This window comes from Malania oleifera, chromosome 10, assembly GCF_029873635.1.
Source record: "Malania oleifera isolate guangnan ecotype guangnan chromosome 10, ASM2987363v1, whole genome shotgun sequence".
Classification (NCBI taxonomy): Eukaryota; Viridiplantae; Streptophyta; class Magnoliopsida; order Santalales; family Ximeniaceae; genus Malania; species Malania oleifera.
In genome coordinates, this window is record NC_080426.1 from 47,627,293 (window position 1) to 47,654,196 (window position 26,904).

The following is a 26,904-nucleotide window of genomic DNA, read 5'->3' on the forward strand; positions in this document are numbered from 1 at the left end:
ACTATTAAGGACTCATTAATCCTTTGGTACAACTTGAAGGAGAGATATAAATACCAAAAAAGGGTAATTCTTCCAAAAGCTCGATATGATTTAATACACCAGCAATTGCAATATTTTAAAATTGTAAGTAAATATAATTCAATCTTGTTTAAAATTAGCTCTCAATTGAAGTTATGTGGAGAAAAAATTACTGATGATGATATGTTAGAAAAAAACATATTCGACTTTTCATGCCTCAAATGTACTTCAGCAGCAGCAATATCGAGAGCGTAAATTTACAAAATATTCTGAGGTAATTTCTTGTTAACTGGTGGCTGAACAAAATAATGAGTTTTTGTTGAAAAAACATCAATCTCGTCCAAGTGGCTTAACATCATTCCCTGAAGTGAATGTAACTTTTTCTCAAGGTCGTGGATGAGGTCGTGGTGGTAAAAGGGTCGTGGTAGGAAAAATTGTTGGACCCGTGATTATCATCCTTCAAAATTTGAAAGCAAATGTGCTGAAAAGACTCAAACAAAATGGGCAAAAAATAAAGAAAGTTTACATATAATATGCTTGGTAATATTTTGTTATCTTTCTTAATTCTTAAATTTTATTTTTCATTTACTAGGTCATACAAAATGAACTTGATAAAATGGAGAATGACATGTGTTTGATAGAGACAGTGGCACGACTCACAATTCTTCATGTTAAAAAAAATATTTCTTACAATTAACATTAGCTGAAATTAATGTTAATACAATATCTGACTTTGCAAATGTAATAAAGGGCTCTGGAAGAATTCACATTATGTTTCCAAATGGAACAAAATTGTATATTGATAATGCGTTGTATTCTAGTAGATCCCGAAGAAATATACTAAATTTTAAAGATATACGTCGCAATGAATATCATGTTGAAACCAAAAATGAAGGAGATATAAAATATCTTTTAATTACATCTACAGTTTCAAACCATAAGATCATATTAGAAAAATTTTCACGTTTTTCATCTAACCTATATTTCACAAAACTAAGGATGGTTGAATCAAATTTTATGCATCGGAAGTACTCCAAGCCTAGAAGTTTTATACTTTGGCATGATTGTCTTGGCCATTCTGGTTCAACTATGTTACGACGAATCATTGAAAATACACATGGACATTCATTAAAGGATCAAAAAGTTCTTTTACCTGGTGATTATTTTTGTATTTCTTGTGCTTAAGGAAAACTACTTGTTAGACCTTTTCCATCTAAATTACCTTTCGAATATCCATCTTTTCTACAAAGAATACAAGGAGATATTTGTGATCCAATCCATCCATCTTGCGGATCATTTCGATATCTCATGGTTTTAATTTATGCTTCCACTTGATGGACACATGTTTGTCTACTTTCAACTCGTAATATTTCTTTTGCTAAATTTCTTGCTCAAATAATAAAGTTAAGTTCAAGTTTTCTTGATCATTCCATTCAGACTGTCCGTTTAGATAATGTAGGTGAATTTTCTTCAGAAGCATTTTATGACTATTGCATATCAATAGAAATAAATGTTGAACATTCTATTGCACATGTTCATACACAAAATGGTTTAGCGAAATCCTTCATTAAGCATTTACAATTTATTGCTAGACCTATGCTTATGCGATCAAAGCTCTTCTTGTATCTACTTGGGGTCATGCTATTAGACCAACTGCATATCACAAGGTTTCACCTTCACAGCTTGTGTTTGACCACCAGCCTAATATATCTCATTTTAGAATTTTGGTTGTGCGGTATATGTTCCTACTGCACCTGCGCAAAGAAGTAAGATGGGACCACAGCGTCGGCTTGGTATTTATGTTGGTTTGATTCTCCTTCTATCATTAGATATCTTGAACCACTAACAGGTGATCTTTTTAGAGCAAGATTTCTAGATTGTCAATTTGATGAATCAATTTTCCCGTCATTATGGGAAGGAAAAGGTAAAGGATTAAAAACATAAGAAATTTGTTAGAACACACTAACTTTGTCTAATCTTGATACACGCACAAATCAATGTGAACTTGAAGTTCAAAGAATAATTCATTTGCAGAATGCTGCAAATCAATTGCTAGATGTTTTTACAGACACCAAAAGGGTCACTCAATCACATGTTTCGGTCGCAAATATTCCTGCTAAATTGATTGTTCCTGAAGAACACCCAATGAGAATAGCATCTAATGAATCTAAAATGTGCCAGAAGCGTGGTAAACCAACTGGTGCAAAGGATATTGTTCCTCAAAAGAAAAAGGAAATGAATAAAAGTGACACTCCAAAAGAGGTCATTAACACTCAAGAAGAGGTTAAAAGAAATATAGATCAACAATCGATACCAGAAAATTATGAGATCTCATTAAAATTTGAAAATGTGTGGAGAAGAAATGAAGTTGTTGTTAACAATGTGTTTGCATATGCGATTGCTTCAAAAATTATTAATGATAATTAAACTGTAGAAGAATGTCGATATCAAAATGATTAGCCAAAATGGAAAGAAGCAATACAGGCTGAGCTAGACTCGTTAGACAAACATAAGGTATTTGGACTAGTAGTCCAAACACCTGAGAATGTCAAACATATTGGGTATAAATGGGTTTTTATACGTAAAAGAAATGAAATGAATGAAATTGTGAGATACAATGCCCGTCTTGTAGCACAAGGTTTATCACAAAGGTCTGGTATAGATTATGATGAGATCTATTCCCATGTTATGGATGCAATTACTTTCATATTTCTGATTAGTTTAACGGTTTCTGAAGGACTTGACATTCGTCTTATGGACGTAGTGACAGCTTACTTGTATGGCTCATTGGATAATGACATATATATGAAAATCCCTAAAGGATTTAAAATTCTTGAAGCATATAATCCAAAACAACGACAAATATATTCTGTTAAATTACAAAGATCCTTGTATGGATTGAAGCAATCTTGATGAATATGGTACAATCATCTAAGTGAATATTTGTTGAAAATTGGATATGAAATAATCTTATCTATCCTTGTGTTTTTATCAAGAAGATAAATTCTGGATTTGCTATAGTCACAGTTTATGTCGATGACATAAACATAGTAGGAACTCCAGAAGAGATCTCAACGACTGCTGACTATTTAATGAAAGAATTTGAAATGAAGGATCTTGGGAAGACAAAATTTTGTCTTGGTTTTCAAGTTGAACATTTAACAAGTGGAATTCTTATTCATTAATCATCTTATGTAGAAAAAATCTTGAAACAATTTTATATGGATAAATCTTATCCATTAAGCTCCCTGATGGTTGTTCATTCACTTGATGTGAAAAATGATCTTTTTCGTCCTCAAGAAGATGATAAAGAAATCATTGGTCCTGAAGTACCCTATCTTAGTGTAATAGGAGCACTCTTGTATCTTACAAATTGCACTAAACTAGATATAGCTTTTGCGGTAAATTTGTTGGCAAGGTTTAGTTCTACACCAACTCAGAGACATTGGAATAAAGTAAAACATGTTCTTCGTTATCTCCGCGGCACATCTAATATGGGTTTGTTTTACCCAAAGGGAGTAAAGTATGTGTTGAAAGGATATGCTGATGTTAGATTTCTTTCTTATCCTCACAAAGCTCAATCACAAACAGGTTATATCTTTACATGTGGTGATATTGCTATCTCATGGCAATCTATAAAGCAAACGATCACCGCTACTTCTTCAAACCATTCAGAAATATTGATAGTTCACGAAGCAAGTCGTGAATGTGTATGGTTAAGAACAATAATCCAATACATTAAAGGGAAAAATGGATTATCACTGGAGAATGACAAGCCAACAATATTGTATGAGGACAATGCAGCATGTATTACACAAATCAAATATAGGTACATAAAAGGTGATAGAATTAAACATATTTCACCAAAGTTATTTTACACTCATGAACTTCTGAAGAAAGGAGATGTTGACATTTGCAAAATTCGTTCAAGTGAAAACTCAGCAGATCTATTCACAAAAGCATTACCAACTTCAATTTTCAAAAAACATGTACATAACATTGGAATGCGACAACTTAAGGACATTTCTTAATTGATTGTAATTTTTGGGGAAGTATGAATACTATACTCTTTTTCCTTCGTTAAGGTTTTGTCCCACAGGGTTTTCCTTAGTGAAATTGTAACTTTTTTAGTCTAATCCCTATTTTGATGTTGTCAAAGCACATGTTACTTATGTGTGTATTTAGTATGTGAGTAGGCTTAAATTTTAGCACACATAAGGAAAGGAAAAATAGAAGCCAAAATAGAACTTAAAAGCTCACATCATCTGGCGTATTCCAAGAAGGTAGTAAAGCAAAGATGAAGAAGAAGACTTATATTTTTAATTTGTAATGTATTTTTCTTTTAATTAGGTCTGTAATAATGCATGGCATGCATGTTATGCATGAAAGCTCAATGATGACCATAGACAGACCGTAGGGAAATCAAAAGATCATAGACAAACTTCGATCGACCGACACTAGATTTTTGGCTCAATTAAGAAGCCTAGGTCATAGACTGACCTTAAGTCCCCAAGCACTTCATGACAAATCCCCTATAGCTCAAAAGTTATACCTATGTGAAAAGGTGTGATTTTTAAACAAAATCAGGACTTAAACTTGAACTTTGAATAGCCTCGGGCGACCGCCCTTAGAGTGTCAAAAATGGCTCGGTCGACCGAACTTGTAAAGAGTGAACATTTTGACTTTACTCAGGCGACCGTCCCTTGTTTGAACTGAACACCAACGGTCGACTAAACCTTAATGGAGTCCCTTTTTACTTGCCCTAGCTGACCGAACCTCCAGTCCATAAATGATCTCGGGCGCCCGGCCTTTATAGTTCGGCAAACCGAACCAAGCATTAGGCTCCCAAACTCACGAAGGTGAGGAAAATTGTCTTGGCTCAACCAACCGGTACTGTGCTCAGCCAACCGAACCCAACTAAAATTTCAAAAGCTTGTGTGTTTGTTCGAGCGACCAGTATTGTGCATCGGGCCACCGAACCTCTCGGGTTCACATATGTTCACCGCGGTAATCAGGGTTAAATTTTAATTAAATATTTTGTAAAATACCTAATATGTCCTTAACTATCAAAATTCCCTCAGACTCTATACATACCCCTCCATTACTCATTTTTAAACATGAAATTAGATTGAAAATCCTCTGAAAATATTTTTGATTTTTTCATTCCTTTATACTCTCCCACACTCATTACATTGAAAATCTTTGCAAGAACAAATTTATTTGGGCATTCATTTCTCACAACAATTGTCATTTACTCTCATTTGCTCTTATATTTTTTAAATCATTCCTTGAGAGTATAAGTTGAGTTTCTCCACATATTTCTTTGATAAATATCTTGGGAGAAATATTTTTCTAAATTGTAAATCTTTTGCATTTCTATTGCAAGATTTATAAAACTTATCTTGCCTTTATTGTAAGAGTTCATTTTTTGGCATAACTCTAAAATCTCCTATACTTCATTTTGAAAAATATTTCTGGAGATTGCTCTTGAGAACTTGAAGATCTTTGAAGTATACTTTGCATTTTTTTTTTTTTTATCAAAGATCATTTATTATTATTTGGGCATAAATTGATTTGAGTGCAAAATTCTAAGTTCTCCTACACTTCATTTGGAAAATATTTTTGGGAGAAAATTTTTTTATTAAGGTTTGCATCTTTGAAGTGCTTTATCATATACATCTAACTCAAAGATTGCATAAGTTATTTTTGACAAAATCACATTCTCACACTGACCTTGATTTCATATCATACATGAGTATATTTGTACTTATTGGTGTACACATCAACTTTTGTTAGAAGTAATTTATTTGTACACAAATATTTTATTGGTTGTATTCCTGACGGGTTGTCGGGAAAGGGAGACTCACCTTGTGAAGAGTCCCGAATTGCTCAGACCTGGTTAGGAGAACACTGAACTGGTTCAGATCTGGTTAAGAGAATTACATGCACCATCCTGTTAAGGTGTTGTAAAGGTTAAGGTCAGCCCTATTAATATGAACCTGAGGTATTCCCTTACCCAATAAGGAGAGAGAGGTTGTAAACGGTATCACTCCACCCGTAAGTGAGCAACTAGTAGAATCCTCTTACTTGTTAGCTTGAGGCGGGGACGTAGGCAAGTTTGGCCAAATCCCAATAACATTTCTTGTGCCTAATTTTAATTTTCACAATTTATTTTCTACACTTGAATGTTTATGTTTTTATTATTGTAAATGGTTGAGAAATACTGAGTCTACCGTATTTGTTTTATTTATATGCTTAGTCTTATATTATTTAGTTTTTAGTATTTGCTTAAACAGACCCTAAGTTGAGTTATACTGGTTGCAAATTGAATTGAACTTAAGAAGAAATTTTTTGAAATACCCAATTCACCCCCTCTTGGCAATACACAAATTCCAACAAAAGGTTTTAACGAGTCATATTCATAGTGTATAGTCATCCAAGGGGAAGTGTTGTAAAACGTGTATATTATAAATGCTGATGACTATCTTGAATATAAGTTATAACTTTTAATATGCCCACATAATGGTTTGTTCATTATGGAATTGACCTTTGGGATGCCAATATAATCTTTGTCTATATAAGGACATATTTTACAAAAATGAATTAAAAAAATAACAATAATTAGCAACATCTAGTTCCTCAAGAACTAGACTGCTGAATTTATATAACTCCAAATTTCTTTACTTTAATCTTTTCTATATTTTTCTCTCTTTATTTCATTTACAACATTTAGCAAACAAAAATTTTTCACATCATGTAGAAACTCCATGGAGACATAATATATTAGACTGCAACCTTATTTCACGTAGAAATTGTTTTAGGTGTACATTAATATGAATATTTATCAATACACAATCATTGGTGGTCAGCACAAGACTTTGACACAAAAATATAATTTATATGTTGGACTGATTAGTCTTCCAAATAAAAAAGTTGACTTGGCAAACAAAGATTTTTTTACATCACATAAAAACTCCATGGAAGACACAATTTCTATGTGAAGTAAGGTTGCACGGCTTATATTATATCTTTCATGAAGTTTTTAGGTAATGAAAAAAAAACTTTTGTTTGCTAAATTAACTTCTTTTGTTTGAAAGACTAATCAGTACAACATATAAATTATATTTCGGTGTCAATATCTTGTGCTCACCATCAATGATTGTGAGACAAGATGGGGATGGTTATGGGCCAAACCCATTATTGGTGTTTGAAGTTTTCAAACGCGTGGGTAGAGCTAGCTTGATTTTATTATTGAAAGTGGAAAAGAAGAAATGACTATTCATCCCATATAATCAACCTCTATAATGGTATCTAGGGTTTCTTCTGGTGCAAAATACAAGGGGTGGAAGTAAAAAAAAAGCAGTGCATCCCTCTTCGTCTCGTGTTCTTTTTTTAAGGAGAAGAAGGGGGGGGGGAGAGAGATTGTGCTAGATTTTTGAAAGATTAGATAAAAAATAAACCATTGATTAGTGGTAATACAATGTCTCATATCGTAGCTAGGCAATAAAGCACGTCTCACATCACAAATCACAATCCACAACAATCAATCGTTAATAGAATGGACCTTAACTAGGCCATGCAGCAGTTGAGCTAGTTGCTTGTCAATAAACATGAGCCAAAATTAGGCCTGAATTTATTCAAAACTCCTCAACAATGTACATCCTTAGTAAGTAATGCCCAGAAAAACAATACAAAACGAAAACAGTTTTGTTGGACATAATTACCCTTTCATTTCAAGGATATGTGCAAAAATAAGGTACGTACTCACAGAGAATAACATAGCAGCAATAAAGGTACAAGACACTCCTAGACTTTCAGGAAAGAAAATCTCCTACTTTCTTCCCCTTACCTTTGATTTTGAGTCAAAATGGTGAGACCTCAGCTTCTTCCTGCGTACCACAACTGTAGGACCTCTACCCTCTTTGAAGGGCATACCCATGAGAGCGAGCAGCCTCTGGGCTTCTTTATCTGTTTTAGCTGTTGTTGTTATGCAGACATCCATTCCCCTTGGCTTACCAAGAGCATCAAACATGACCTCAGGAAATACACTCTGCTCCCGCATTCCAACACTGTAATTCCCATTTCCATCAAAGCTGTTTGGGTTTACACCTTGAAAGTCCCTTGTCCTTGGAAACCCCAAGTTGATCAGCCGGTCCAAAAACGAGTACATCATCTGCCAGAATCAATTTACAAGCAGCATAAAGCATAAGACTGGTTCTATAAATAAAACCATATGATTCAAGCTAGACATGATCCCTTCACTGGTTGTGTAAACAGCATAAGACACATGCTTTATAATATGTTAGATCAAAGGCTTGTGAGAGTGTACTGATATTTCCACCCCTGATTTTTGCTTGGCAAAGTCAACGCTCTCCAAGGATAGTTGTTCGAGTCTTATGGCTGCAGCTTTCCAATTGAAAGATCAATTGTTCGAGCCTTTGGGCTGCAGCTTTCCAGTTGAAGAATCAAATCTGGTATTTAAGTGGGGAAGGATAGAAAGGCAAGTCTGTTATCCCAGTGGATTGGTTGGGTGCTTCAAAGATCTATCATGTCAAAAAATAATTTTATTATTTCAATAATATGATGAAATGGCATGTAAAAGGGAAGAGATACAATCACACGCAAATCATGTGATGAAGGAGACCACAATGCCTAATCCAATGGTTACAAGAACTTTCATATTCCCTCTGCCACCCACCACCAATGCCAAGGAGAATGTCAGTCCAGATCAGATCACCGATATACGTTTCGTCACCACTTCGTGGAAAAACGTTAGGTATGAATATGTTAGATACCTGCGACTTGATTGGTGAAATAGTATCTCTCTCCAAAAAAGCATGTTTTTTTTACCGTCACACAAAGAAAATAATCCCTTAGCTTGTTTTCGGAAAACAGGATTTGGCTCAGGATTGCCCATTTTTATTAATTCCGGGGTTTCCCTGAATTTGAAAGTTCTCATTTAGTAAGTTTCCATACCAAGGCTCAATCCAATTAAGTCCAAAAAAGCCAGCCGCATCCACTGCAGTGGAGAAGGCTCTCCTTGATGTGTTTGGCACCACAATTGGAATGAGGATGTGTAGGAGCTAAAATTGTGCAAGAATCAGTGATGGTTCCAGGGAAAGACAGCATACACAGTAAGATTCTTGTGCTTGAGAGGCTTCCGCCTATGGCCAAGAAGAAAATGCCAGGTCGCAGTACCTTGTTAGAATTGTCAACTGTTAAGACATTTATCTAACCAAGTTTACTACCGAGAATGACTATCTGCAGCTGAAAAGGCTTTGCGGTGACATTTTATTTTGGATGCCTCATTTCCTGATTCTACCACTCTAACAGAATATTCCACAAACACAGCAGAACTGGTGTTCAGAGAGAGCTATTGCAACTGATCATAGTACACTTGGCTCAGTTGGAAGTGCCAACACAAAACAATCCCTACCTGCGTCAAAGGCCTGGTGGAGGGCAAGAAGCACATACCCTACCAAAATTCAAAGCTCAGCCAACTTCTCAAGGATTTTATTCGGGTCGGGGGAGCTTGTAATACTGTAATGATTGCCAATATCAATCCAAGCAATCTCTCGTTCAGCGAAACTCAAAATACCCTTCATTGGTTTGATTGAGCCAAATAGATCCAGACCAAGGCATCTGAGGCAAATAAGGAAATGCTAAAGCAGCCAGAATCCGAAACTGATCAGGCCAAGCTATTACTTGAACTACAGAAAGAGATTTGTGAATTGAGAGGACAATTGACATGACAGCAACAGAAAAACTACTTGGAGCACAAGCACAATCCATGATTGCAAGCTCCTCTCCTGCACCTTCTTATGTTAGCTCTCTCATCTCCTCCTCCATCTTCTCCCCTATCAAATGAGAAATGAAAACCCAGGTCCTCTTTTTTCTTTAGGAGTTGTTTTGCCCCAGAATCCAGGAGAAGAGGAGCAGATGAAACAGTCAAAGTGCTTTGACAAACAGTGAAAGCCTTAAGACGCAGAAAGAGAGAAAATGAAGAATGATCATGCCTTGCAGCTAAAGCAGAAGGATGAATTTATTTGCGAGCTTTCATGAAAGAGTACAAAACCATCAGTGGGATTGTACGGGGAAGAGGCAAAAAGGGTAGTCATCAGAGCTAGCCCGCGGAAAAAAGAGACAAGTAGTGGAGAGTTGATGAGCCCAAGCCACCACTTCCTGTCTCTAGTGTTGTGTTTCGACAGCCAAAATGTACAGCTTCAAGACATTACAAAAGCTAACAGCCCATCAGCTGCCACATTTAATGGAAGAAAAACTAGAAGCCATCACTTCTGAACCTGCATAAGCTCCCTCCATGCTTTTTCAGCCAGATTTTTGCTTGTCAAAAGCCCGAACCTTGAAAGCACTAAAGTAGGAAGAAGAGGAAGAGGGAGAAGAAAAATATGAGAAGTGATTTAAAGCAACATGGCAATAGTCTTCAACAGATTTCTTCAGTTCAATGCTCTCTCTACTCAAGCTGGAATTTAACACAGGAGAAATATTTTTCTTGGCTCATTATGTTTCTTCATTGTTTTCTATTGTGTCAAGAGATCAACCAAGCTAAGCTGAAAGGATTGTGTTACTAATTGTGTGATTCCTTTTCTGACTTGATTCTTCAACCAGGTTTTCTAACACACCCAATGAGCCAGTAGCTGCATTCCTTCTCATTAGCAATCAAAAAACTTAAAACAATTTGAAAATGCACTTAGCTTTAAATGATTATGGCTTGGGAAGGGATTCAAAAGTGTTTAATTCTGTTCAGAAGCATACACACACATGGACACACACTCACACAAGCACACACACACACACATGCACACATATATATATTGCTAGGAAATTTGGGGAGGAGATGGTGAGGCTCAAACCTTGCTCAAATGCACAAAGGGATGAGCCCATTACCATGGGGCCATACCATGTCCTCTACACAAAAATTTTGCTAGAAGGGAAAAATGTGGTTGGTAATAAGCATTAGAAGTGCTTGTTTGAAAACAAAGCGTCTGTCCTTGTCAAAACTGCAAATTAGGACTTGACTCTGCAAGTGTACAAGACAAATTCTTCAATAAAAGATTCCTCAAGTCGGATGGTGAAAACCACACAATTGTAGATGTCATCTTATGATGCTGTTGACTATGCGAGTGTACAAGACAAGAAATCCTTTGTTTTCTAGCTACAAGAAAATTTTTCCCCAACAAAAAGAGTTTATGAATAAGGAACCTCACTTTCCCCTAGAGCTCAAAACCTCTGCAGCCATCCTCAGACCATCCCTAACCCCGCCCAAGTTAAGCTCAGGTTAACTTGGATTAGGTTGTACAGGTAGGACAGAGTTACAGGAATTACTGTTTTGTGCAACTCTCATTGTGCATGTTTTGGACATCAATTCTTGTACATTGCATTGATAACATTGAAGACAAGAATACACAAGAAGCATTACTCTGGAAAAATGTTGCCTAGAATGTGTAACCTTTGGTTTGTGGAATGGGAATGGGATCACAAATAGCACTTGCTATTAAAATGTGGAACATTAGGGTATATTTAGACACATATATTGGTCAAAAATATGTAATAGATCTTGTATATTTTTTAGAGGATATTAAGGTACTCCTAAATCTAGAAGAGATTTTTCTTCAGTGAAATAGATCAGTAATCAATAATAACTGAAAGTAGAATGATAATGCAATTATTCCCACTTTCAACTAAAAAAAGACGTTACATGAGAAACATTGAATTAAAAACTTTGGACTGTTAGATTTAGTGTTCCAAAACGAAAACTGTACCACATTGCAGAAAGTTCGAACCAATTTGTGGCTTACTAGGGTGCTAGCGTTTTCTGGTAACTATGCTGCCTGGTACAGAATGAGAAGAAGTCAAGCTCTCATCAAAGAAAATATTTACACATGCCCCCCTTCATTTCCTAAATAGATAATGCCTCATATTCAGTCAATAATACGTCTCTAAGTCAAATGCTTAAATTGAGTCTTTGTGTTTGTAAGATGGCGAACGCGAAGTATTGAAAGTGGATAGCAATGCAAGCGCAGAAGAGGAAAAAGGAGGAGACAATGAAGCAATCATATTTGGAGCAAATGGAGTCCAAAAAGCAAGCGGCATGTCAAAAATGCACAGAAAGATCTCCAATTCTCCACACACATGGGCTCATTTCATGGAAAAACAATCTAAGACCAGTTTATATTTGACTTACAAGAAGAGCTTATAATTTTTCTGTTATATAGCATAAACTTACAACCACCTCTATGTGTGTTTGTGTGAACACATGCATCAGTATGTCTATTGGTCTGTCAGGTTCAAGTTCGGAATGCCCTACAACCTAGCTAAATTTTTGCTTGAATTGAGGTCGGGAGGCTTGCTCAATCCAGGCAACTAAAACACCTGCCCAAGCCTGCCTAAGGTTTGCATGCTGATTTTGAAGCCTTGAATCCAACTTGCAAAATTCCAAACCCCTAAAATACTAGTGCTACTGGCCCAGCTGGGTTTGCTCAAGTGGTAAGGGCGAAGTTGGGCTTTAGTGACCCCAAGGTCCCAAGTTCAATTCCCCATTTGTGGTTCGCCTAGTGAAGTACCAAGTATGCGTCAATGGGCGGGCAGCAATGTTTTCATCCACCAGTTTGTTGCCGCCTGGGTGGGTTCGAAGGGCTTGTCCAGGTTGGGGCTCCGGGTCATCAAAAAAAAAAAAAAATACTAGTTCTATAGGTACATGTATTAACTCCGCCTATGATGCACTTAATATCCTAATCTTTCCATACACAGCTGGTCCCAAGCCCGGATAAAGGAAGAGGCTTGCGTTAAGTAGCTAACAGCCAACGTAAAACTTGTCAAATCACTATGATATGAATCCTTATCAAGTATTCGTTGGGGCGTCCCCTACAAGTGATGCATTGCATTTATACCACCCAGGTGTAAAGAAAAGTGGGCAAGGGTTGGCTAGGTCATTGTTTCGAAGTGACGCGACGTGTTTGCGCCCGGGTACGTTGTCCAATATGCGAGGCTTCTCGCATCATTTTAGAAGTGGGCGGGTAAAGAAGTTAGTTTAGGAGATTAGGATTAGATTAGCAACTTGGAATATAGGGATACTTACAGGTAAAAGCATGGAAATTGTGGACATAATGATCAGAAGAAAAATTAATATAATTTCCCTTCAAGAAACTACGTGGGTGGGAGAGAAAGCTAGAGAAATAGATAAATCAAGATTTGAACTTTGGTACGCTAGAAAGAAAAACATAAGAATGGGGAAGGAATTATTGTAGACAAAAACTTAAAAGATTGCATTGTAGATGTAAATAGAGTAAGGGATAGAATTATAAAAATCAAGATGGTCTTAGGCCAAGAGATAATAAATATCATTAGTGTTTCTGCTCCTCAAGTAGGCTCATCAGAAAATCTTAAGAGGCAATTTTGGGAAGATACGGATAGTATTATACAAGGCATATTAGGAACTGAAAAAAATATTCATAGGAGTAGATCTAAATGTACACATCGGAAGGGCTAATAAAGGTTATGAAAGGATACATAGAGGATATGGATATGGAGACAAAAATGAGTCTAGGGAGATGATCTTAGACTTTGCTATGTCAAATGATTTTTTTACAATGAATACTTGCTTTAAGAAGAGAGAAGAACACTTAATAACCTTCAAAAGTGGACAAAATAAAAGTCAAGTAGATTTTTTTTTAACTAGGAGGGTAGATCGTTTATCATGTAAGGATTGTAAAGTTATCTTAGGAGAAAGCTTAACCACACAACATAGAGTTTTAGTGTTAGATATATGTATTAAAAAATGGAAGAGAAAGAATAAATAAATCAGTGTAAGAGAACTAGATGGTGGAACCCAAATGGAGAAAATATAATAAAACTTAAAGATAAAATGATCAAAGATGGTAATTGGACTATAGAGGATGGTGTATACACAAACACTCTTTCGAGTAGAATAGCTAGCTCTATTTAAAAAACAGCAAAAAAGATTTTAAGTGAGTTAAAAAGAAGATTCTCAAATAGCAAAGAAAATTGGTGGTGGGATCAAAAAGTTCAAAAAGTCATAAAGACAAAAAGAATTTGGTATAAAAAATGGCAAAAATTTAGAAACATGGATAACTTTGAAAAATATAAAGAGGCAAGAAAAGACGCAAAAAAGGCTGTCAGTGAAGCTAAACATAGATCATTTAATAATTGGTATGATAGTTAAGATACAAAAGAAGAGGAAAGAGATATATTTAAACTTGTAGAGTTAGAGAAAGAAAAAGTAAGGACTTAGGTATTGTAAAATGTATAAAAAGTGAGGATGATATTATCTTGATTATGGAAGAAGACATAAAAGAAAGATAACGAAGTTACTTTAGTAAGCTATTTAATGAAAACCAAATAGAAGGCTTAAATTTAAAATTGACAAATGAGGAAAAGACTAAAAATATGAGATTTATTCGCAAGATTAGAGTTAATGAAGTAAGTTTTCACTAAAAAAGATGAAAAATGGAAAAGCTATAGGATCGAATAACATCCCAATTGAAGTTTGGAAATGCTTAGGTGATAACAAAATTATATGGTTAATTAATTTATTTAACACAATTATAAAAAACTAAGAAAATACCAGATGAATGGAGAAAAAACACTTCAATACCTATATACAAAAATAAAAAAGACATTCAAAATTGTAATAACTATCGTGGAATTAAACTTATGAGTCATATGATAAAATTGTGAGAAAGGGTAGTTGAACAAAGATTAAGGCTAAAAAGGTCTCAGAAAATGAATTTGGTTTTATGCCCGGAAGATCTACCACAGAAGCTATACATCTTTTAAGAATATTAATGGAAAAGTTTAGGGAAATGAAAAGGGATTTGCATATGGTATTTATTGATTTAGAGAAAGCATATGATAGAGTACATAGCATGGTTTTAAATAACAGCCGTTACGTAGCGTAATGACCGATACATAACGGAAATCGGAGGCTCCGAAACCGATACGGGACGATAATGCGGTTCGGAAAAAATTCACAACCGTAACGGCACGTAACAGCCGATACCCCCAGTGTTACACGTCGTAACGGTCCGTTACGGACCGTTACATGGCCGACAGCTCGCAGATTCCCTGAAGGCTTTCTGCTGCAGGCAGCAGCGCTGCTTTCCCCCTCTCCCCAGTCCCCACACCCATCTGCCATTCAAAGGGTAAAATGGAAACTAAAAAAATGACCTTGAAAATTTGTTCGCCGAAGCAATAAGAATGCTTCACTTCTTCGAAGCCTGAGAGTGAGCACACCGAGCAGATCTACTCATCTTCACACTTCGCAGCCTTCCAGGACTCGGGAATTGCAAACTTGCAGTTGCAGCAGCTTGGCGAGTCACCGGCGACAGGTTTGCAGCAGCTCCGCCGCCTCTGCGAGTCGCCGATAGTCCGTCGGCACCTTCCTCCGCCAGTCATCGCAGTTGCCACCAGTCAGCCTCTCGATTTCAGCTTCGGAGCTTGGAGTCATCGTTACCGTTTGTGCTTCGCAACCTTCGCTCCTTCGAGGCTCCTCCGAGTTTCCTCCCCTCTCTCGGTCTCACTCGACTCCCCAGCATATGAGACACTCAACACTAAACACCCACAGCACTTATCTTATCATTATGTTTTTTTTTCTTAAAATTATATTTTGTTGTAAAATATGTTTGTTAAATTGAATTAAAAAAAAAAAGTCATTTAATAGAGTAAAAAATTAGAAATCATTAATAATTATGTAAAATAAAATTTTCTTAATTTATAAATATTTTAATTGTCTTATATTTTTTGAAAGATAATTATGAATATCTAATTCCATGACATAGGAAGCAATTATTAATAGTAAATAATTAATATTTTTTAAGGTTAGTAAATAATTAATATTTACCAATAATAATTGAAGCCTTTTTTATAATAATATTTGAATATCCACTACTGCATTCACCATCGGTAAACAAAGCATTAAAATTATGTATGTACACAAGACATCCATGTGATGGCATTTTATATTATCTAGACTTAATTGAGCTCTATTTTTCACCATTCTTAAAGAATTCCAAGGAATACTCTGCACAATTATTATAATATTTAGTCTTAGGATTTGCCAAACTTATAGAAATAAAATTAATTCATGGCACCAATTGGCTAACATACTATTTATGTCAGCAGGACAAAGTGGTCATTTTGATAAAGAAGATATCATATTCACTCCCATCTATTGAAAAAATATTAAATAATATTCATATTATAAAAGAAAAAAAAATTAAATAACATCTGTCACCCATTTTATGTTACATGTGTATCTACTTGCCATTTCTTGAGTAGGGTGACCCTATTTATTAATATTTTTTAAGTTTTAAAACATCATTTTGACCTTAAATTTAAAATTAGGTAAAATAAATGTTAATATCTATTTTTTGTTTTCAATTATCAAATAAAGTAAAAATTGATAACTTATTAAAAAAAAAATTAACCTAATAGTTAATACATTAATAAATCTAATTTTTACTAATTACTACCGGAATTTGTAGAAAAATTTTATTTTAATCCATATACTGAGGAAATGCTTAAAAAGTTAAATAGTCAATTTGTAATGTATGGATCTCTATTAGTGATGCTGTGATGTATATGAAAGTAGAGCAAAAGTCTTTTTTACCTTTAAAATTATAATGTTAATTTCTTATAGTTATAAATGAAAATAAAATCAAGTTATAAAAAATAATGAAAATATCTTTTTAAAGATAAAGGAATATATTTTTTTTATAATAAAATATCTAATATTTTATAATTTTGTTTATTTAAATATAAAAATAATAAACATTACTTATTTTTTTTAATCAAATATTATATTTTATTTTTACATAATAAGTATTTAAAATTAGGACTATTTAGTACTTATTATTTAATATTTACTAAATTACTAATTATATTATTCCTGTCATTGTAGAAGGGTTGTAACTTTGTATTTTCTTTATGTTTTGTGTAGAGATCATCAAATTAAGTCTATCAATATATCACGTGATAGAGGAAATGAAAACTTACCTAGTGAGGATATTGGATGGCATTTTGGTACAACGGTGGACGGTAATAGACATGTTATTATGTGTAAGTTATGTGAGAAGATAATCAAAGGGGGCATTACACGCTTGAAACAACACTTGGCACATAAAAAGGGTCAAGTAGCTAGATGCTCAAATGTGACCACACATGTAAGAGAACAAATGATGAAACATCTACAATAGTATGCTGAGAAGAAAAGAGATAAACAAAAAAGGCAAGAAGAAGCAGAAGCCCAAATTAGAGGAGATTTTGAGAATTTGAGCGATGAAGAAGACTTGGAAGAAGAAAGTATGAGATTTGCTTGACAAGAAAGCATACGATCACAACAACAATGGGAAGAGAGACAAAGATTTCAAGCAAGAACAACTGAAAGGGGTAATATTTATGAAGAGGGGGGTGGCTCTGGCAGTGGTGCTACCAGTGGTTTCAATAGAGCAGGAGCTCGATCTTATAGTGGTCGAGAAGCTGGAGGTAGTGGACGACAATGGATCAATCCTGATGCCCCTGAAGCTAGACTAAAGGCAATGGATCCTATTTTAGAAAGAAGCAAGAGTGTGAAACAACCAAAAATCAACACAAAATTACTGAAAGGTTTAAAAAGTAAATTAGGAAAAGCAGTTGGAAAATTCCTAATTTATAATCGGATTCCAGCTAATGTAGCTGACTCTCCATTTATGCAGTCTATGCTTGATATTGCTGCAGAGGTTGGAAAGGAGGTGAAGGGTCCATCACCCTATGAGATATCTGAAATTTATTTAGAGCAAGAGTATCAAGAAATGAAAAATTATATAACTTCTTTTGCTGGAATTTGGAAAGAGAGAGGTGTAACACTTATGTGTGATGGTTGGTCAGGACCAACTAGAAAACACATTATAAACTTTTTAGTTTATTGGGATAGAGGCACCGTGATTCATAAATCAGTTGATGCCTCTGATGTACCAAGCAGAACAGCTGAATATTATTTCAGGTAATTTTCTAATTTTAATTGTATATGCAAATAGTATTATGGACTTGCATGTTTTTAATTAAATAGTAGTAATTATTAAATCTATAATTTCATTTCAGATTAATGGACGAGGTGATTGAAGAAATTGGAGAGGAGAATGTTGTCCAAGTAGTGACTGATAATGAAGCTGCAATGAAGGCAGGAGGAAAATTATTAATGCAGAAGAGGCCCAATCTCTATTGGACAGCATGTGCAGCTCATTGCATAGACCTTATTCTTGAAGATATTGGTAAGAAAAGTAACGTGAAGAAGGTCTTAGAAGATGCAAGAACGATAACCTCATTTATTTACAACCACACATGGACAGTGAATTTCATGAAGAAATTCACAAATAATAGAGAGTTACTTCGCCCTGCCATCACTCGATTTGCCACAAATTTCATTACTTTGGAGACTATTGTCAGGCATAAACAAACACTAAGGGAAATGTTTACATCTAATGCTTGGAAAAACTCAAGGTTTGGAATGGCAAAATCAGGCCCAGCATATGATTCAAAGAAAATTATCTTAGGCAAAGAGTTTTGGCAAAAGGCCTCTGATATAATTAAAGTACAAGAACCCTTGGTGAAAGTTCTTAAATTGGTTGATGGTAATGAAAAACCAACCATGGACTTCATATACGAGACAATTGATAGGGCGAAATTGGCCATTCAAAAAGATTGCCGGTTTTACAAAGACTATTGGAAAATTATTGACAACCGGTGGAGTTTTCAGTTGCACCAAGATTTGCACGCTGTTGGTAAGTGTAAATCAAACACAATTTCTCATTATTTTAACTTTTAAATTACGCATAGTTGCATTAGAAAACTATTGATTAATATGTTTCTAAATTTAATTGTAGAGTATTTTTTGAACCCACAATTTCTTTATGGTGCCTCATCCTCTCCTGAAGTTGCTAGAGAAGTCATGGATGGAGTTAAAAAAGTGATAACCAAGTTGGTACCCAGTATATATACTCAAATTCAAGCTATTAATCAAGTAAGTATTGGTTCCATTAAATTGAATAATGAATTGTTCTACTATTCTGTAATACTTTCAAGAATAATTATTAATACATCTAATTAATTAATTATATTTCACAATCATTCTTTTTTAGTTGTTGCTATATCGAGATAGGCAGGAGACTTTTGGAACCCCGTTGGCTCAAAGGGCAGTGAAACAAACAAATCCTAGTAAATATGGCTATATAGCTAAATAATGGAGAATGACTCTATTTTCTCTCTTTGTGTTCAAATTTGACTTTTGAAATATACGTTATACTAACATAAAACTCTTTTTAATTATTCATGCAACTGAATGGTGGATTCATTATGGCTTGTGTGCTCCTGAGCTCCAAAGAATAGCAATTAGAGTTCTTAGCCAGACCACATCAGCTTCGAACTGTGAGTGTAATTGGAGCACCTTTAGCCTCATCCATACGAAAACAAGAAATAGATTAAAGTACATGAGACTACAAAAACTTATTTTCGTACATTACAACATGAGGTTAAAGTTAAGACGTACAATGAGAAGAAGCCAACGAGAAATTGAAAAGGGTTTCAATCCTATCAATTTGGACTACATTTTCGAAGAAGATGATCCTTTAAGTCAATGGTTAGAGGAGAGAGAGACACCACTACTCGACGGTCAGGACAATTCAAATTGATTAAATGAAGAAGTTGGTGGTACTACAGAAGGAGGTGATCAACCACCAATAAACGCGCATGATGATTCAAGTTCAAGCCCTGAACGTACACAAAGTGATGACAATCTTGGTTTGAGCCCACCAAGTGATGATGATGGTAATAGTGGTGCTGGAGCTGGGGTTGGGGGGGTGGCAGTGGTGGTGGTGGAGGCGGCGGTGTAGAATATAATTATGGATATGATACATGGACATCATTTGCAAGGGATATATATCCTCCTGATCCTTATGGACTACATGACATACCTGAAAATTATGACTTGGGTATTCCTCTAGGGAACCAATCTTCACAACCTAGGAGAAGGAGTGCTCGTGGTGACCCTAGTGATTCTACTGAAGATTCATATGGTGTGGTTCGTAGTTTTGGCGACTTTGGTTTAGATGGTTCATCATCACAATCATATGGATCTCATCCAGCATATCCATATTATGCATCTCGTGACTCACATTTTTATCCCAGTGGATCAGGAATCTCAGGATCTAGTGAGTCTTCTTCTACACACTACCCAAAGCCAGCCCCTGCCCCAACTTATAGACATTATTCAAGAGAATTTTCATCACCAGTACATTTTCAAGAGCAACAACAAAATGATGCAAACTTGGGTTCATTCAACTATGAATTTCCACAAGGATGGGGAGATAATTTCCCATCCCAATCTCAAAATACAGATGCAAATTATGAAGACCCTCCACGTCATTCTTTTTGGTGGTGACATGTGTTATGTTATAAATTTGTAATAGTGTATTCATGTATTTTCAACTATTTATTGATATTTGATATTAATCACTTTTTAAATTCATGTATGTGTAATGTGTATATTGAGTATTAAGTCTATTGAGTATTGATTCATTTTTAGTAACTTTATGACTTTAATTAATTGATTCTTACATTTCTACATCTTTTTACTCATTAAAGTAATGTAAACTATAAAAAATATGCTTTTTTTTGTAAACAGCGCACTAAAATTAATACAAAAATCATAATGCCTATTAAAAAGCATTTGTAGGTTGAATGAAAGCCTTCAAAATTCATTAAAAATCATGTATTAATGGATTTCATGCTTATTTTTCAATTTTGGCATGGTTGTGCATGCGTGAAAAAAATTCATGACCGTTACGCCCGCTTCTCGTTACGTAACACCCGCGTCTCCCGCGACCGTTTCGCAACATTACCCGCGACCGTGATTTCGAACCATGGTACATAGAGAAGTTCTATGGTGGGTTTTAGAAAAAAATGGTGTATGTAGTAGGTATACTAGTGTCATTAAGGATATGTACGATGGTGTAATGACTCGTGTAAGGACTATAGGTGGAGAGACTAGAGAATTTCCAATCACAATAGGTGTACATTAAGGATCTGCTTTGAGCCCTTATCTTTTTGCTTTGGTGATGGATCAACTGACTAGGAGTATCCAAAATGAGGTTTCATGGTGAATGTTGTTTGCAAATGATATTGCATTGATTGATGAAACTAGGGGTGGAGTAGAGGCTAAGTTAGAATTATGGAGAGAAGCTTTAGAATCTAGAGGCTTTAGGATAAGTAAAAATAAGACAGAATATATGAAATGTAATTTCAATAATAGTGAAAGGAATATTGGAGACAAAGTTAAATTTGATGATGTAGAAATATATAACACTAGTAGATTTCGATACCTTAGATCTATTATGCAAGCTTAAGGAAAAATTAAAGAGAATGTAATGCATAGAGTTAAAGCAAGTTGGATAAAATGGAGAAATGTTCAAGTGTGCTTTGTGATTGTCGAATACCCTTAAAAATTAAAATTAAAAATTAAAAAAAATATAAATAAATAAATAAATAAAAAGGTTTTATAGGATGACTATAAGACCAACTATGCTATATGGATCAGAATGTTGTGCAACTAAGAAACAACATATCCAAAAAGTGAAAGTTGGCGAGATGAGAATGCTTAGATGGATGAATGGTATACGATTGAAAGATAAATTATTCGCAATAAGTTAAGCATAAACTCTTGTAGAAGATAAGATAAAGGAGGGACAACTCAAATGGTTTAGGCACCCACATAGTGCGCCAACGAGAAAGAGTGAGTTAGTTGTTGTGAGGGGTAGTAGAAGGGGTACGGGACAACTTGGAATGAGATAGTGAGTAAGGATTTAATAGCCCTAAATTTGTAGAAAGAAATTGTTCATGATCACACAAATTTGTGAAAAAGGATTCATGTAGCCAACCCCACCTAGTGGAACTTAAGGCTTGGTTTTGTTGTTGTTGTTGTTATAGGTACGTGTATTAGAAAAACTAATGGTTAGCTGACTATAAATCTCAAAATTCTTAAATTAACAATAACAAACATAATAAGTGAAAAACAACTTCTTATCACTAGAACACTCAACAGTCATTCATTCAATAATTTGATAAGTATCCTAGATTCCATATTCATAATATACAACTCAACAAAACTATATACTCCAGCAACTTATGCATCTAGCTCTTTTTAGATTCCAACACAATAGGTCGGTTACAATCATTAACAACATGCCTGGCCTACATATCTTCTAGAGCCTCATGTCTCATGTCGAAATGTGGGTGAATTGTGAATGAGTTTGGCACTGTAGGGGACTCCAAGTGTTCGACAGAGGCAGTATGGGTTAAGGGAGGGTTTAGGGCTTAGACTCTTGGGAAGATGAACCTGGTCTAAACCCACATCTCCTTTGAAGGAAGAGTTGTAAGCTCTGTCAAAAGATGGAACTACAGTAGTGGGACTCTCAAGATCTGTGCATCAGTGGTCCATAAACTCATCTTTCTTGCGGAAGCTATCAATAAGGAGTCCTTTATAATCTGATGAAATAGGGCTCAAATCCTCTTCTTCATCCTCCAAATCATCTTTCTCCAATGGGACAACCTATTTGTTGCTGTTTTGATCAAGGCCTCCACTCCCAAATGAGGCCTAATCCTTCTGCAAGCTACCAAGAACCTCTTCAAAACGTCCTTTTTGAAGATGATTTTGGTTGAGGACAAAGAATACTTGCTCCCCTCCCTTAACGAGGTATGTCCAACTGAGCTAGTAGCTAGTATTATGAGCAACACAAAGAGGTGTCGTTGTTTGGTCTCACACTAGCGCTTCCTTGTAGGACTGAAACACTTCAAAATGGGTACCAATTTTCGCTCCCTTGGGTTCAATGTAATGGTTCGAAAGAATAGTACCCCGCAAATCAAACAATGTGGTTAGCAGACTTAAGTTTGTAAGGTGGTTTGGGCATTAGAAATGTGGTACCCAAAACATGTCCCTTATAGGCAAATGGTTTTGAAGGCTCCCTCCGAAAGTTGACTCCCTATGGCATAAGGTGATTAATAGCAAGTATGGGATTACATAAAACAGCTAGGACACGAGAGGCTGTGGCATTACGTCTCACGTGTGGTAGCTTGTATCTTCTTTCCTCTTATTTGATTTAAAGTGGGTAATGGAAAAAGTCCACTTTTTGGAGGACATGTGGGTGGGGGAGTCTTCGTTGGAGTTAAAATTTCCTTGTTTGTTCAAGCTTTCTTTGCTTCATAATGCTCCCATCAACTTCATCATTTCTTCTAATTCTTTTCTTGGGATTTCCAGTTTTTCAGGAATCTTAATGAAAGAGAGGTCAGAGAGCTCACTAGTCTTCTTTCTTTATTGGACCATCATGTTCCTACCATCCATGTGTACAGAAGGGTGTGAGCGGTGATCCCATCCACATTCATTTCTAAATTATCCTACCTTTTAAAACTTCCCTCCCCCAACCTTTTTCCTTGGAACCACATTCTTTGGAGGGCTAAGGTCCCTATGAAGATTTGAGCTTTGGGTTGGACCTTGATCTTGAAAAGGATTAACACGTAGAATTTGCTTCAAAGGAGAAGGCCTCATAAATCTCTCAGTCCTAACATATGCTTCATGTGCTATGCAGGCAACAAATCAAATGTCCATCTTTTTGTGCATTGCAGGGTAGCATCGAAGCTCTGAAATGCCCTTTTCTCTCTTCTAGGGAATAGTGGGTGGCCCCGAGAAAGGTGGAATACTTGTTACTGGTCAATTTCTAGGGTTATGGACAGAATAGAAACGGAAGATCGCTCTGGTTTGCGACTATCTTCGCTCATCCTTTGGAACCAGTGGATTAAGAGAGATGCTAGGATTTTTAAAAGTTGACTTGCCCACTGTTACTTTGGAATAGAGTGACTTTCCTTGCATCCTTTTGGGTGTACACTCTTGATTTTTTAGGGTATTACTGTTTTTCGGCCTCACAAAAGATTGGAGGGCAACGCTCTTGAAGTTAATACTTGTATTGTTATCCTAGTTCCTTTAGTAGCTTATAGTTTTTTTGTATCTTTTTTTTATCCAAAGAGGACCCCTTGTCCTCAATTTTGTACTTTGCTTATTGCTTTAATAAAATTGTCTTTTATCCCCCCAAAAAAAAAAATGAAGTGGTTATAATATAAGAACTTGATCATTCACATCAAAAATGTGTTATTACCATTAAGCAAATAACAATGCAAATTTTTTTATGAATTTATAACAAGGAATAACTATATTTTATCATGGGAATGTCTACATATGTCCTATTCCATATTCAACAAAATAACCTAAACTCTTGCATAAGTGACTTCTTTCTAAATTATTACATCACTAAATAACTTTCATTATATTCTCATTGTATTCTATTCTATTTCTAGGAATAGGTATTCCATGAACCAAACATAACCTAATAGTGTTGTAATAACAGTCATTAAGTATTGCTAGTGGCATTGGAACAAGGCAGAAGAAATGTTATTTCATTCTTAAGCAGTACTTCGATTGCAACAAGGCAAAACATGATAAATGGATCATAAAGTAATCAGGTTACAATACACATATTAATGCTATCAAAAAACCATTCCTATGTTCATGTTTAGAAGGAAAATATGTGTTACAACATTTAGACTCTTAATCACTATTTTTTTTTATATGACAGTGCCCAAGGCCCTCAAAGCACTCAACTAACCCGCTCGATAATGGGCTTGCTCTTATACCATTCTCCACTTAAATATCAAGATTTTATCCCAATTGGAAAGTCATAACCTCAAGACTCAAACCCTACTATCTAACCAAGAAAGCCTTAAGTTTACCTAAATGACCCTTCAAGGGCAAACATTGGACATCACAAAGCACAAACACCTTCAAGGTTTAATATTCTTGTTTAAAGAGGTCATGGAAAAATTTGAAGAGTACTTTAAAAAATGACGCAACATTGAGGGTGAAAAATGCTCACTTTTCCTCTGAGTGTGACAGCAATCCCAACTGGTTGACCTTCCCTGAGTTTGAAGGCAGCAATAGCATTTTTAGCTCGTGTCTTTATAGGTCTTTGCCCTGTAACAAGTGCCAAATCATTCATTGCTGCTTCCAAACCTTTTGCATTTTGTGAAGCATCTCCTATACCACAGTTCACCACAACCTTTTCGATTTTCGGCACCTACCCAATGTCCACATACAAATTTGAAAAAAGAAATTAAATAAAAAATTAAAACTTAAATTGTCTAGATTGGTAATGTAACTACTGACTAACAGATAACAAAAAACAGAGGATCGAACTGAGACTAAAACAAAAAAAAAAAAAAAGAACCAACAACAACAAAACCAAAAAGAAAAAAGAAAAATTACACCAAGCTCTAATTAGTTTGCAGGAAAATGGCTCCCAGGAAATTTTCTTTTCTGGACCTCAAAAATAATAATAATAATAATAATAATATAGTTCCATTTATCAATTTGGATATTGGAACATGCAATTGAGGAACATTTTATCATATCTTTAAGTTTTCTTCAGGAGAAAAAAAAAATCATCCTCAAACCTGGAATATATTTGAACATGCAATTAGGGAAGATTGCGTCGTATCTCTTTAAGTATTCTTCAGAAAAAACTCATTCTTTAAACCTGAAGTTGCAATTTTTCTGTAGGAAGAAAGTTTTCTGCATACTTGAAGTAAGCTCGGTTGAGCAAAGATTATTGCTATCTCAGAACCTCAAAGACCCAAAATTCATAATCCAAATTTGATGACCTAAAATAAACCCAAAAATACTTTCCATCGAAACAAACATAAAGTAAGCTAAAAAAAAAAAAATCAAAATGAAAGCCAAGAGTTAAAATAAAAGGAGCAGAAATCACATCCAAAGGCATTTGTCGCCTGGCAATTGAAAAAATTACTTTTCTTGCTGTCCAAAAGCAAAATGTGCACCACTTTTTGCAATCAGAATCGAGAAGAGTGTTTTCGAAATGCTAACAAAAAAATAGAAGGGGGCCACTGTTACCTCGTGAATGTTCTGGTACGAGAACTCTTCTTTCAGTAAAGGAACAATCTTTTCAAGATACATGGTCTTCAGTCGATTGGTCTTCTCTGCTTCAGATTTCTCCACCAAAACAACCCCAGTCGCAGCCTTCACTGCGAACCTGAGTCCGCCCCTGGGGCTTTCATGCGGAAATCGTGCCCACAACGGCACGGAGGTCACCGGCGACTGGCCGTGAAATGGCGAAGCTGTTGACTGTAAAAGCGCGGGAGACGCCATGGATGGTGGCCTTCGTTATCTCTGGTGGCGGTCCAGAACAGTCACGAGGGGTGTGGATATGGTCGCTTTATTTACTGAAGCATCCAGTATATTTTCTGTTTAATTGTATGGCAATTGGAGGATAAAAAAAAATTTAAAACAAATAATAAAATCAAGGGAATGGAAGAATTTTTCCTAGGGCTAGAGAACATATGAGATAGAACATTGTGGATGCCTTTTAAATTCTTTATCGAGAAATCATATTTGGAAAATCATTCTTTCATCTTGAGAATTGTGAATCTGGAAGGACCTTATGTTTTAACTTAAAGATCATAAGTTATCCATTTCAACAGTAAAGTGTTTCGTCCTGACATAGAAGTCAAATTTCTAAATCTTACTTTTTATAGCGAGTATTTCTTTGAAGACATTATGGTAATGTTTTTGTGATTCCTTGAATTCTCCACTAGCATGCCCGCAATAGGCCCTTTTTTTGTCCTCCTTTTCAAGTAAAATTGCCCCCAATAATGATCACAAACATCTATTTGTAGGATAAGATCCCTTGAGGATGGAATAGTTAAGGGCGGTGGATTATCTACAGCCTTTTTGAGATATTGGACAGCTCTTTTCTAGTA

At 35.3% G+C, this 26,904-nt stretch overlaps 1 protein-coding gene across 1 annotated transcript; it reads right to left on the reverse strand.

Annotated features, from left to right (window-relative positions):
- Positions 1–7,616: 7,616 nt before the first annotated feature.
- LOC131165613 (large ribosomal subunit protein uL5c) lies at positions 7,617–26,559 on the reverse strand. The gene is made up of 3 exons (XM_058123556.1): positions 26,039–26,559; positions 25,005–25,205; positions 7,617–8,191 (listed from the first exon to the last, which is right to left on the reverse strand). The coding sequence occupies exons 1-3, from the start codon at positions 26,291–26,293 to the stop codon at positions 7,850–7,852; spliced, it is 798 nt and encodes a 265-aa protein (XP_057979539.1). The 5' UTR covers positions 26,294–26,559; the 3' UTR covers positions 7,617–7,849.
- Positions 26,560–26,904: the final 345 nt, after the last annotated feature.